Source organism: Podarcis liolepis (assembly GCF_965112155.1).
Source record: "Podarcis liolepis genome assembly, chromosome: 13".
In the NCBI taxonomy this organism is placed as follows: Eukaryota; Metazoa; Chordata; class Lepidosauria; order Squamata; family Lacertidae; genus Podarcis; species Podarcis liolepis.
In genome coordinates, this window is record NC_139573.1 from 2,749,730 (window position 1) to 2,762,593 (window position 12,864).

Below are 12,864 nucleotides of genomic sequence, written 5' to 3' on the forward strand. Positions count from 1 at the left end.
CAGAGTCGGCCACGACTGGACCTAACGATCAGGGGTCCCTTTTCCTTTACTATACTTACTATGGTTATAAAATTTCATTTTGCACTGTTTGGTTTTGAATTGCATTCCTGTTTTCTTTGAGTGTGCAGGTTTTTTGGGGGGGGGTATAGAAAGCGGTGAAGTCCAGAAGTCCAGAGTGAAGTCCAGAAGATGTAGCTGGGGTGCCCCCCGAATGCTTTTGCACAGTTCTTTTGGGGGGCCTTTCCTGGCCTTGGAAGAGTCTTGACCGTTTGTGTCCTTCCTGCCCGACTTTCCCCCAGCTTTTTTCCAAATGCTGCTGAGAGACGGCCGGCGTAAATTCTACAGCGCTCTTGAAGCAGACACTCTTCCCTCCTTCTCTGCGAGGCCCTTGGCTCCTCCCCGACTGGGGGTGGTGGCGGCCTGGGGCCTTGTTCTCAACCCTTTCCCCCTTCCCCCTGCTAGGAGGTGGAGCAGCTGCGCCTGGAGCGGCTGCAGATTGATGAGCAACTGCGCCAGATCGGCCTGGGCTTCCGCCCCCTCTCCAACCGGTCGGATAAGGAGCGGGGCGGCTACACCACGGATGAGAGCACCTCCTCCCTGCACGGCACGCGGACCTACGGGGGCAGCTACGGCGGGCGCGGCGGCCGTGGGCGCAGGGGACCCAACTCTGGTTATGGTGAGTTGGGTGAGGCCTGCTGTGTTCCTGGTGGCAAAGGACTGTGCCCAGAATATCTGGAGTTTGCACACATGGAAGAGCTCTTTGTATCACATTGCTAACATCCCTCCAAATCAGCTGTTTAACATAAATCAGTTTTTTCGCATCCCACCAAATCAGCCGAACATCAAATTAGCTGTTTAGCATCCCACCAAATCAGCCGTTTAACATCCCACCAAATCAGCCGTTTAACATCAAATCAGTTGCTTTGCATCTCACCAAATCAGCCGTTTAACATCAATCAGTTGTTTAGCATCCCTCCAAATCAGCCGTTTAACATAAATCAGTTTTTTCTCATCCCACCAAATCAGCCGAACATCAAATTAGCTGTTTCGCATCTCACCAAGCAGCCGTTTAACATCAAATCTGTTGTTTCGCATCCCACCAAATCAGCCGTTTAACATCAAATCAGTTGCTTCGCATCCCTCCAAATCAGCCGTTTAACATCAAATCAGTTGTTTAGCATCCCTCCAAATCAGCTGTTTAGCACTGCAAGCAGGAATGGCGAGTGGGAACCGGTCCACTCTCCTCCCTCCAGAACAACTGGAGGGCAGAACGTTAGCAGTTTGGGAAGGCGCTCCTGTGCCCAGTGCTGGCTGTTGGATCAGGATAGCGAACTACCTGTGAGTGTGTTTAGGGCTGCCCCTGTCTGGATTGGGAATGAATATCTTCCACCTGGGGTGGGGAGGTTCTGTTGACAACCAAGTTCATTGCTCTGTGTGAAACGTGGTTGTGCAAGCATTGCCTCAGCTAGTGTGCTTGCCACCTGGAAACTTCATGGAAGCGAGCCTTTTTGCTTACAACCATTCGATTATGGGACACCTTCACGGCCGTAAGAGATTCAGGAAACTCCATCTGTTGGAAGTTTTAAGCATCTCTTAAAAACTCATTTGGGACATGGATGGCACTGTGGTCTAAACCACAGAGCCTAGGGCTTGCCGATTGGAAGGTCGGCATTTCGAATCCCCACGACAGGGTGAGCTCCCGTTGCTCAGTCCCTGCCCACCTAGCAGTTCGAAAGCACATCAAAGTGCAAGTAGATAAATAGATACCACTCCGGCAGGAAGGTAAACGGCGTTTCCGTGTGCTGCTCTGGTTCGCCAGAAGGGGCTTAGTCCTGCTGGCCGCATGACCCAGAAAAACTGTTTGCAGACAAACGTCTGCTCCCTCGGCCTGTAAAGCAAGATGAGTGTTGCAACCCCAGAGTCGTTTGCACCTGGACTTAACTGTCAGGGGTCCTTTACCTTTACTTTTAAAAACTCATTTGCCTATGTTGAAGATTAGGAGCATTTATCCTGCTTGCTGTGGCAAATTTGCTGCATGTTGATCTCCATTTGTGGAAATTTTACGGTATTTAGGATATTTTGACATTTAATACTTTTAGAGTCTTGTAAAGCAGTTAGAGCAGCCTTTCTCTACCTGTGGGCTCCCAGATGTTGGACTACAACTCCCATCATCCCTGAGCTCTGGCCTTGCTAGCTAGGGGTGATGGGAGTTGTAGTTCAACAACATCTGGGGACCCACAGGTTGAGAAAGGCTTGCTTATAGGTTTTGATAATGAAACGGTGAGTGCATCCTCCTGCCTGGAGACAAGCAGTCTCCTGAAGCGTCTGTAACCTGAGGTACCACTGTATTTCTTGCTGGAAATGGTAAACCAATTTAGGCTGCCAGCAGTCTTTTCCCCTGCTGCACAGGTTTACCTGCAGCATCCAGACTCTAAAAGGGGTTGGGTGTCTGCTGAGAGCAGCTCGCCGGAGCCCCTGCTCTAAGCCCAGCCACTTAAGTTCCCACTTGCGCCCCCTCTTTCCTCGCCTCGTCTCCCTAGCTACCAACTCGGACGTGTCCAACGCTTCGGAAACGGAGTCGGAAAAGAGAGAGGACTACGAGTGCCCGCCACTCAGCGACCGTGACCCCCGCCCGGAGGACAACCGCAGACGGCCAGGGGCGGGGCGGGGGCGGGGACCTGCTCCGGCGCCTCGCGGAAGTAGCAGCAGTGGAGGAGGCGGCAGCAAGTACAACAGCTCCTCCATCAGTTCAGGTACGAAAGAAGCGGAAGCCTTTTTGGGTTCCCCGCAGCCAGAAAGCGGGGGCGCGCTCCATCACTCTTGTGTCCCAAACCCTGAGCAGGATGTTCCTGGGCTGGGTGGGCAGCTGGATTCAAGCGTTGCTGTGACTTGGTGGGGGAACAGCCTAAAGACACCTCCCCTCCCATCAGTGGCTGTTGAGCTCTGGATCTCCTAGGACAAAGGCCTAGGACAGGGTGGTCTAACATGTGGTAGCCTTCGAGGCCTTTTTTTTGGAACATCTGACACCCTAACACTGCCCCCCACAAAGCCAGGTCAGCAAGACTTTGGGAAGGCAGCGTGAGGACCCTTTGACAGAGTCCTAGAGTCCTCCCACCTCTGGCCCAAAGCCTATTTTGCATTTTCCCAGCTTTGGGAAGGAGATGGGAGGCCCCTGGGACCATAGCTGGCAACTTACAGATTTGAAAATAAGGGTCCAGCAGCCTTGAAAATAAGGGACCAGCAGCGCCGGTTTTTAGCCCTTCGTTTCCAGAGGTTGCTGCTCAAGACACCAGCCGATGAAACACTTCAATTAAATAACTACAAGCATTAACCACTTTTTGCGCAAAACGAAGTCCAAGCTACGAAGATGCTGCTGCAGTTCTGTGTCTTTTCTCTCGTACTCCATCTGCAGCTCTCAATTCCATCAGGTGGGGCGGGAGGAAGGGGGGGGAAAATAGCGCCCAAAGTAAACCCGCAGATCAGACCATCTATGCTAGTCTACCACTACAAATCTATGGGAGAAGCGTTTGCGCTCCTTCCCTTGTAGCCCTTGGAACACCGGCCCGCGCCTCTGCCTCCTCCTCCTCCTCTCTCTGAACTGCTTTCTCTATGGTTGCCCTCACTCTCCTCTCAAGGCTCCTCATCAATTCATAGACCATGCCAGGCTGCCCATCTCATTCGGGTCCTTCGGCGGCACAGCCACAGTGCGGCCTAGTGGGAGCGGCAGTGACGGGCAGAGGGGAGGCCCCAGGCAGAGACGCTCAGTTCGGCGGCCGCGAGGAGGATGGCGGCGGAAGGGCCCGAGGCTCCCACCAGTCCCGGCGGGGAGGGGCTCCCAGGGGCCGAGGCTTGTGAGAGGAGGCCGGAGGGGGGCGGGTCAGGCAGCCAAGCAACACAGCTGGAGCCGCCCTCTTCCCTGACCGGCAGGGAGGGAGGGAGGGAGAGGAGCTGCTTCCTTTGAAACCCGGGAAATTTAAGGGACATCATCAATAAGGGACAGCAGCGGGACATGGCGCTGGGATAAGGGACTGTCCCTCCAAATAAGGGACGCTTGACAGCTATTCTTGTAAAGAAGCTGGTAAAATGTGGTCTTGACTATGCTACCACTCAGTGGATTTGTAACTGGCTGACTGACCGAACCCAAAGGGTGCTCATCAATGGTTCCTCTTCATCCTGGAGAAGAGTGACTAGTGGGGTGCCACAGGGTTCTGTCTTGGGCTATAGCATCTAGATCAAGGGAAGCAATAGTGCCACTGTATTCTGCTCTGGTCAGACCTCACCTGGAGTACTGTGTCCAGTTCTGGGCACCACAGTTCAAGAAGGACACTGACAAACTGGAACGTGTCCAGAGGAGGACAACCAAAATGGTCAAAGGCCTGGAAACGATGCCTTATGAGGAACGGCTAAGGGAGCTGGGCATGTTTAGCCTGGAGAAGAGGAGGTTAAGGGGCGATATGATAGCCATGTTCAAATATATAAAAGGATGTCACATAGAGGAGGGAGAAAGGTTGTTTTCTGCTGCTCCAGAGAAGCGGACACGGAGCAATGGATCCAAACTACAAGAAAGAAGATTCCACCTAAACATTAGGAAGAAATTCCTGACAGTAAGAGCTGTTTGACAATGGAATTTGCTGCCCAGGAGTGTGGTGGAGTCTCCTTTTTTGGAGGTCTTTAAGCAGAGGCTTGACAACCATATGTCAGGAGTGCTCTGGTGGTGTTTCCTGCTTGGCAGGGGGTTGGACTCGATGGCCCTTCGGGTCTCTTCCAACTCTATGATTCTATATGTCTAGGACCCTTCCCCAGAGCCTTGCACCTCTTCCACTAAGCCTGGTGCCTTGCTTCTCTAACCTTGGGAAGGCGGGCCGAGGTGGAGGGCATCAGGTTTTGGCCTCCCCACCACCTTGTGGCGACAGAGACAGTTGATGGGCGGCCTCTTCCCTCTGCAGTATTGAAAGACCCCGACAGCAACCCTTACAGCCTGCTGGACAACACCGAAACCGACCAGACCGTGGACACGGACGCCAGCGAGTCGCAGCCTGTCAGCAACCGCCGGCGTCGGTCCCGCCGGCGCCGCACTGACGAAGACGCCACCATGATGGACGGAGGCCTGGAGTCGGACAACATGTCTGTCAACGAGAATGGCCTGGGTGAGTGGAGGGTGGGGCAGGCCCATTCCCAGCCGTAGGTTGTGGGGACCAGGAAGAGCTAGGAGATGTGGAAGATAATAATAATAATAATAATAATAAATTTTATTTATATCCCGCCCTCCCCAGCCGAAGCCGGGCTCAGGGCGGCTAACAACAATAAAACAGTACAAAAGTACAACATAAACAACATTCTAAAATCATTCATTATAAAAATTAATTAATTCAAGCCACTAGCAACCATTGGGCCAGAGCTCTGCGAAGATTGCCGAGGGAGGGAGTCAGGCTGTGCCCTGGCCAAAGGCCTGGTGGAACAGCTCTGTCTTGCAGGCCCTGCGGAAGGATGTCAAGTCCCGCAGGGCCCTGGTCTCTTGTGACAGAGAGTTCCACCAGGTTGGAGCCACAGCCGAAAAAGCCCTGGCTCTATTTGAGGCCAGCCTAACTTCTCTGTGGCCTGGGACCTTCAAGATGTTTTTATTTGAAGACCGTAGGTTTCTCTGTGGGGCATACCAGGAGAGGCGGTCCCGTAGGTACGAGGGTCCTAGGCCGTATAGGGCTTTAAAGGTTAAAACCAGCACCTTAAACCTGATCCTGTACTCCACCGGGAGCCAGTGCAGCTGGTATAGCACCGGGTGAATGTGATCTCGCAGCGAAGACCTCGTAAGGAGTCTCGCTGCAGCATTCTGCACCCGCTGGAGTTTCTGGGTCAGTCTCAAGGGCAGCCCCACGTAGAGCGAGTTACAATAATCCAGTCTGGAGGTGACCGTCGCATGGATCACAGTTGGGGCTCATGGGCTCTTTTTCCTGGTGGAGGGGGTCAGTCTAACATGGTTCTGGTTGCCCCTACCTGCCTTCCCCGCCAGCTTTTAAATACCTGCTGAAAACCTTCCCATTCCTGTTTTGAAGTATGGCTGCAAATTTTTTTTTTATCTTGTTTTGTAAACCGCTTATAAGGTGGTTGTTGTTTTTTACAACCAAGAGGCGTACAAATTTTATGAGATAAATGGCTATAAACACATTTTCACAACACAGCAATATAGAAATATCTTTGTAAATAAATAAATCCAGTGCTGCTCCTCAAAGTGCCGACTTTGCCTTTAAAGTTGCGCCTGTGGTGGCTGGAACTGAGGGTCTGATTCTGCTCACGTTTGGCCAGTTGAGTGCCATTGTCAATGAGACAAAAGGGGCCATAAATCCTTAACACACCTCTTTAGCCTGACCTTTGACACTTGAGGGGTATATTTTTAAGACTCACCTTGTTTTTGTAAACTGTTTTTAATATTGTCTGTGTTTCGATGCTCTAACGCACCCAGGGACCTCAGGGCAAAGGGAGAGTTATTTTTATTATTAACGAAATAATAATAATATTTCATTAATATTAATGTAAGCTGATGGGACATGAGCTGACTGTCACTACCCAGGAAAGAGAATACAGTGGAACCTCGGCTTAAGAACTTAATTCGTTCTGGAGGTCCGTTCTTAACCTGAAACGGTTCTTAACCTGAGGTACCACTTTAGCTAATGGGGCCTCCCACTTCCGCCACGCTGTTTCTGTTCTCATCCTGAAGCAAAGTTCTTAACCCAAGTTACCATTTCCGGGTTAGTGGAGTCTGTAACCCGAGGTACCACTGTACAGTGGAACCTTGGTTGTCAAACGTAATCTGTTCCAGAAGACCGTTCAGCTTCCGAAACAATAAACAACCAAGGCGCAAAATCCATTGAAAAAACGGAGGAACGTACCTTGGAAACCATTCAACTTCCAAGGCATGTTTGAAAATGGAAGCATTCACTTCCAGGTTGTCTGCGTTCGAAAGCCGAAGCGCTCGATGACCAAGGTTCCACTGTACAGTGGTACCTCGGGTTACAGACGTTTCCGGTTACAGACGCTTCAGGTTACAGACTCCGCTGACCCAGAAATAGTGCTTCAGGTTAAGAACTTTGCTTTAGGATGAGAACAGAAACCGTGCTCTGGCGGCGCGGCAGCAGCAGGAGGCCCCATTAGCTAAAGTGGTGCTTCAGGTTAAGAACAGTTTCAGGTTAAGAACGGACCTCTGGAACGCATTAAGTTCTTAACCCGAGGTACCACTGTAATAGTATAGCAGAACTGTGGAGATGGACGGGGCTCCCATCTAGTCCAACCCCTGCAGTTCAGGAATGACAGATCTTGGGCTTGTGATGGGGAGCACTTCAAATGCGCAGCCAGCGTGAGCCCATTGGCAGGCTGCGTGGGGGGGGGGGTTGTTTGGAGGGTCAGCCATGGAGGAGTCACTCAGGTTGACAGGCAGCCTTCCTATCCCTCCTGAGTCCGCCCTGCCTCTTCTCTCCGCCAGAGGAAGAGTCTAAACCGCAGAGACGGAACCGGAGCAGGCGCCGACGCAACCGCGGCAACCGTGTGGACGGCTCCATCAGCCGGGACCGCCAGCAAGGTATCGCCGTTCGGCCTTCCTTTGGGGAGGCTTCTGCGCCATCACCTGCTTGGGCTTTTCCGTGCGTGACCTTCTGTCTTTTCCCCCCTTCCTTCCCTCCCCATCGCCAACAGTCACCGTAGCCGATTACATTTCCCGAGCAGAGTCTCAGAGCCGTCAGCACCCACCGCGCAAAGAGAGCCGAGAGAAGTCGTCGGAGGACAACACACCCAAGCAGAAGGTTAGAGAAGGCCGTGTTTGGGCAGGGTTTTGGAGAGCTTTGTGCGTCGTGCCCCAGAAGGCTCGCTCTGTGTGTGTGTGTGTGTTCGTGTTCCACAATTTGGGGCACCTGGAACAAAAACGTGGTAGCTTCTGAGAAAAGCAGCAAGAGTTTTTTCTTTGTAATATTTGGGGGGGGTGCAGGCTGGCGGTGGGGGGAGCCAGAGAAAGCAATTCAGGCTTGTTGCCACAGCTGTCCTTGGGCTGGCCAGGCTGCTGTGATCCCTGCTCCTCAGTCCAGACTGGGAAGCCTGTGATGGTGAAACTGGATTTTGCATATTGATGCTGTGCCATCTTGACGCCTTTGTGAAGTTCTGATCAGGTGCGATAATGTCCTTTTTATACGGAGTGCGGAAGAAGATGGTTGAGAAGTGAGAGAATAGCCATTTTGGGGGAAGTTTATTTTAAACGTGTTAAAAAAAAAGTCGTTTTGCTTTTTTTTTTATTTTAAAGTAAGGTTTCAGCAGCTGTTCAAGTAACAGCTGAAGAAAAATTGTCACCATGAAAGAAATATAAAGATACTACAGTGGTGCCTCAGGTTAAGAACTTAATTCATTCCGGAGGTCCGTTCTTAACCTGAAACTGTTCTTAACCTGAAGCACCACTTTAGCTAATGGGGCCTGCCATGCCGCCGGAGCACGATTTCTGTTCTCATCCTGAAGCAAAGTTCTTAATCCGAGGTACTATTTCTGGGTTAGGGGAATCTGTAACCTGAAGCGTATGTAACCCGAGGTACCACTATATTTCTTGCTGGAAGTGATAAACTCATTTAGGCCGGCTGCAGCCATGCCTCTCTCAACTTTGCTGGGCCTGCCAAGGGGGTCACCGGTTTGCTTTTTGTGGCTTCTCTTCCAGGTTGAGACCACCAGCAAGGTTGTCAACGGCCCTACGGAGAACGGCGAGCATGCCGCCGCCAGCGAGGAGGTGGCTGCCCTGGTGAACGGCGTGTCCTAAGCTCGCATGCGTGCGGGGCCCCTGCCCCAAGTCGCAGCCGGCCAAACCCTCCTCTGAAACGAAAGCGATCCCTACTTTCCACCTGCTTGCAACATCTTAAAGAGAAAACAAAATAAACACCACACCAGTCTCTTGTTTAAGAACAAAACCATTATTTAAAAAAAAAAAATGAAACGAAACAAATTGACCCGAATCCCAAGGTAATGATGATCTAGCGCTCGTTAAAAGCTTGCCAAAGATGGGATATTCTTCTTTACCACAGCTGGTTAAGCTTTCAGCAGTGGCAGCCAGACAGGGCAGTGAAAAATTCAAAACGAAACCCCTCTCTTTTCTTTTCTGCCCTCTTGTTATGTCAAAGGGGGGGGGGGGGAATCTCTGACGCTACCTGAGCTCGTAACCCCCCTCCCTTTTCTTAGAGGCGCACACAGTGTAGGGGGAAAAACTACTATGACTTAACATGCATCTGTTTTTGGTGACTTATAAGAGTTTTTTTCTGTTTAGAAACAAAAATGTGAAGAGAGAAAATAAAAAAATTACTGGCTTTTCAAAACTGGAGAAAGGAGAGGGGGGGAGAAAAACCTGTGCCTTCTGATGACGATGCAGACAAACACACACAGACACACACACCGTTTTTTGGTTCCCTTTCCTCTTTGACTAGTGAAAAATCAAAGGCGAGGTCACGTCCGGGAGAGCGAAGCAGGAAGGCTGGCCCGCCCAGGGCACAGAGAGGGCGTCCTGAGGTTGTTTTGGGCTGTGCGCCCCTTTCCCCACCCCAAAGGGGGGGGGGATTCTGGCCACGGAGAGGTAGGACCCTCTTCTGCAAACCAGGAGACGGGCGAGGCGGTGCTCTGCTAGGGAGAAACGGGAGACGCGAGGCACCTGCTTTGTAGGCCCACCCCAGACCAGTAATCCTTTTCTTAATTTCCCCCCCTTTGATTCTGAAAACACTGTGGAAGACAACAGCAAAAAGAGAGGAAAACGCCAGGCTTTTAGGGGCGCAAGCGGACGTGGCGACGTCGCTCCTGGCGCGGCTTGCCTTGAGTTTGTGTGTTTGTGTGTGGGGGAAAAGGGGGGATTTGATCTGTGACGGTTGAGACTATTTATTTTTCACTGTACAGTATTTAAAAAGAGAATAAAAAACCCAACTCTTGAAAAAAACTACAACGCCTAAATACCAAGGTTGCTTTCTGTCCTGCCTGCCATGTTCTCTCTGTCTCTATTCTCTCTCTGCCCGGTGGGGGGCGGCTTGCGGAGAACGAAGCCCCCCCTCGGCCGGTGACTCCTGCTGCTCAGGCCTTCAATAAAATGCGACGAGTCTTGCCAAAGTTGGTGGTGCAGTTTTGTCCGACGTCTGCAGCCTCTGCACACTAGAGAGGGGAAATGGGGGTGAGATGTGGCCGGGGGGGGGGGGGGAGTTGTGTTTGGAAGGGGTCCCGGCCCAGCCTTCATCCTGCTCATGCCCAGCGGCTCCTGGCATTCCTTACAAGCGGATATTTGTGCGAGGGACAGAGGCTGTTCCCCAAGCTAGGTGGACAAGAAATCTGGCAAACTTAACAGCTTACCTGCAGAAGGACCAAATTTGGTGGTTTCTGGAACGAGCGCTGTCTGGGAAGGTGGGCCCCGTGACTGACGTTCAAAATTGTAGAACCGGAAAGGATCATAGAAATATAGACAACAGTCACATGAGGCAGGCAGTCATCCACTGGGAGCTTCCTGGCTGAGGTCCAGAATTCGAACCCAGACCTCCCAGGTCCCAGGCTGCTTTTGTGCAGCCCTTGGAGACGTTCCTTCATCTAGTCTCTCTGCCTTTCCTGGGGTGCTTTTCTGCTTTTCCCTGGCTGGTGTCCCAAAACTGACACTCTTGCGGGGCTCAAATTGCACCTGCCAGTGCCTTTACAAAGGTAAAATTTGCAGGTGGTGCCCTGCCTGCTTTTGGGTTAGGGTTAGGGGAGGAAATGGAGGGGTGTGTGCCTCTAGCTGAAAAATAACTCTGCTAAATATATTAACAAATCAATGAGACACGGTGGGCTCATCCTGGGAGCCTGCGCTGTCTTGGAAAGATCCTTTGCTCCACTGTGTCAACTTGACACTCCTACAACTGCAGAATGGAAAGAATCCCTGATGGAGAGCCCACCGAAAGGCTCTTGCTATCTGAAAGCTTGTCCTAATGCATGGGTAGGCAACCTAAGGCCCAGGGGCCGGATCCAGCCCAATCGCCGCCTAAATCCGGAATCAGCATGTTTTTACATGAGTAGAATGTGCCCTTTTATTTAAAATGCATCTCTGGGTTATTTGTGGAGCATAGGAAGTTGTTCTTCCCCCCCCCCCCAAAAAAAAAAAAAAATAGCCCACAAGGTCTGAGGGACAGTGGACTGGCCCCCTGCTGAAAAAGTTTGCTGACCCCGTCCTAATGTTTCACCTGAATCTCATTTGAATCCATTGGTTCGGGTCCCATCTGCTGGAATTGTGGCAGATTTTACTCAGGTGCGAAAGAGTGGGCGGGGCTTGGAATACATCACTTTGGCCCATTGTTGTTGTTGAGTCGTTTAGTCGTGTCCGCCTCTTCGTGACCCCCTGGACCAGAGCACGCCAGGCCCTCCTGTCTTCCACTGCCTCCTGCAGTTTGGTCAAACTCATGCTGGTAGCTTCGAGAACACTGTCCCACCATCTCATCCTCCATCGTCCCCTTCTCCTTGTGCCCTCCATCTTTCCCAACATCAGGGTCTTTTCCAGGGAGTCTTCTCTTCTCATGAGGTGGCCAAAGTCTTGGAGCCTCGGCTTCAGGATCTGTCCTTCCAGTGAGCACTCAGGGCTGATTTCCTTCAGAATGGAGAGGTTGGATCTTCTTGCAGTCCATGGGACTCTCAAGAGTCTCCTCCAGCACCAGAATTCAAAAGCATCCATTCTTCAGCGATCAGCCTTCTTGATGGTCCAGCTCTCACTTCCATACATCACTACTGGGAAAACCAGAGCTTTAACTATACAGACCTTTGTTGGCAAGGTCTCAGGTGGCTAGTCCTAGTCTTTATAACCCTGGACCTTCTTCCAGAAGGCAGAAGCTGAAAGAGATCATTTCCAGGGTGCGTACTATCCTGCGCTATCTCTGCAGCTTTCTTATGGCACCTGGAAGCATAGATTTGATCCAAGGTAGGGAGAGTTCACCCAATTCTTCTCCAGCACCATAATTCAAAAGCATCCCTTCTTTGGTGATCAGCCTTCTGGCCTGCAAGCCTCCCAGCACCTTTTCTCTCCCCCCCCCCTTCCACAGGTAAGTCTGCAGGTAAAGGAGGAAGGGGGTAGGCCCACCCCTTCCTTTCCTCCCACCCAATCTCCAGTATCACAGAAATGCGCATTCAGAAGACAGAAACTGCAGGTGGGGTGGGGGCACATGCTATTTTGGGGGGGGTGGAGTTCCTGGTACCACCTGAATGATCCATCTTTGGTGCAGATTTTGATCCTTGGTTGGGCTGCTCTTCTCCACTCGCGCCCCCCCCCCCCCCGAAACTGGCTGTATTGTAAAAGGCAAATGAGAGTAAACTTGGGTAAAATTCAAAATTGGGAACGGAGTACGACAAGGCTGTATATTGTCTCCCTGCTTATTTAACTTATATGCAGGATTCATCATGCAAAAGGCTGGGCTAAATGAATGCCAAACCGGAATTAAGATTGCCGGAAGAAATATCAACAACCTCAGATATGCAGATGACACAACCTTGATGGCAGAAAGTGAGGAGGAATTCAAGAACCTTTGAATGAGGGTGAAAGAGGAGAGTGCAAAATATGGTCTGAAGCTCAACATCAAAAAAACGAAGATCGTGGCCACTGGTCCCATCACCTCCTGGCAAATAGAAGGGGAAGAAATGGAGGCAGTGAGAGATTTTACTTTCTTGGGCTCCATGATCACTGCAGATGGCGACAGCGGCTAACAAGCAATAATAAAAACAAGTTGAATGAATACAACTTAAAAACAAGATTAAACTACATTAAAATGCAGCCTCATCACAGGAGGAGAAAGGGAAAAAAGGGGGGGGAGGGAATCAAACTGATTCCAAGCCAAAGGCCAGGCGGAACAACTCTGTCTT

The 12,864-nt window shown here is 51.2% G+C and overlaps 1 protein-coding gene and 1 long non-coding RNA gene across 4 annotated transcripts in view; both read left to right on the forward strand.

Moving 5' to 3' along the window:
* The window catches only part of FXR2 (FMR1 autosomal homolog 2), a 32,252-nt gene extending 22,145 nt beyond the window's left edge, over positions 1-10,107 (forward strand). For all 3 annotated transcript variants that reach the window (XM_083472612.1, XM_083472613.1, XM_083472614.1), the window contains 6 exons: positions 463-676; positions 2,541-2,753; positions 4,947-5,147; positions 7,475-7,570; positions 7,684-7,790; positions 8,684-10,107. In XM_083472612.1, coding sequence (XP_083328738.1) covers positions 463-676; positions 2,541-2,753; positions 4,947-5,147; positions 7,475-7,570; positions 7,684-7,790; positions 8,684-8,782 — 930 coding nt within the window. In that variant the 3' untranslated portion in view covers positions 8,783-10,107. The remainder of the gene's footprint in view (positions 1-462; positions 677-2,540; positions 2,754-4,946; positions 5,148-7,474; positions 7,571-7,683; positions 7,791-8,683) is intronic.
* Positions 1-12,864, forward strand: part of LOC310692274 — a 77,546-nt gene that overhangs the window by 48,536 nt on the left and 16,146 nt on the right. The gene's annotated exons all lie outside the window — the stretch shown is intronic.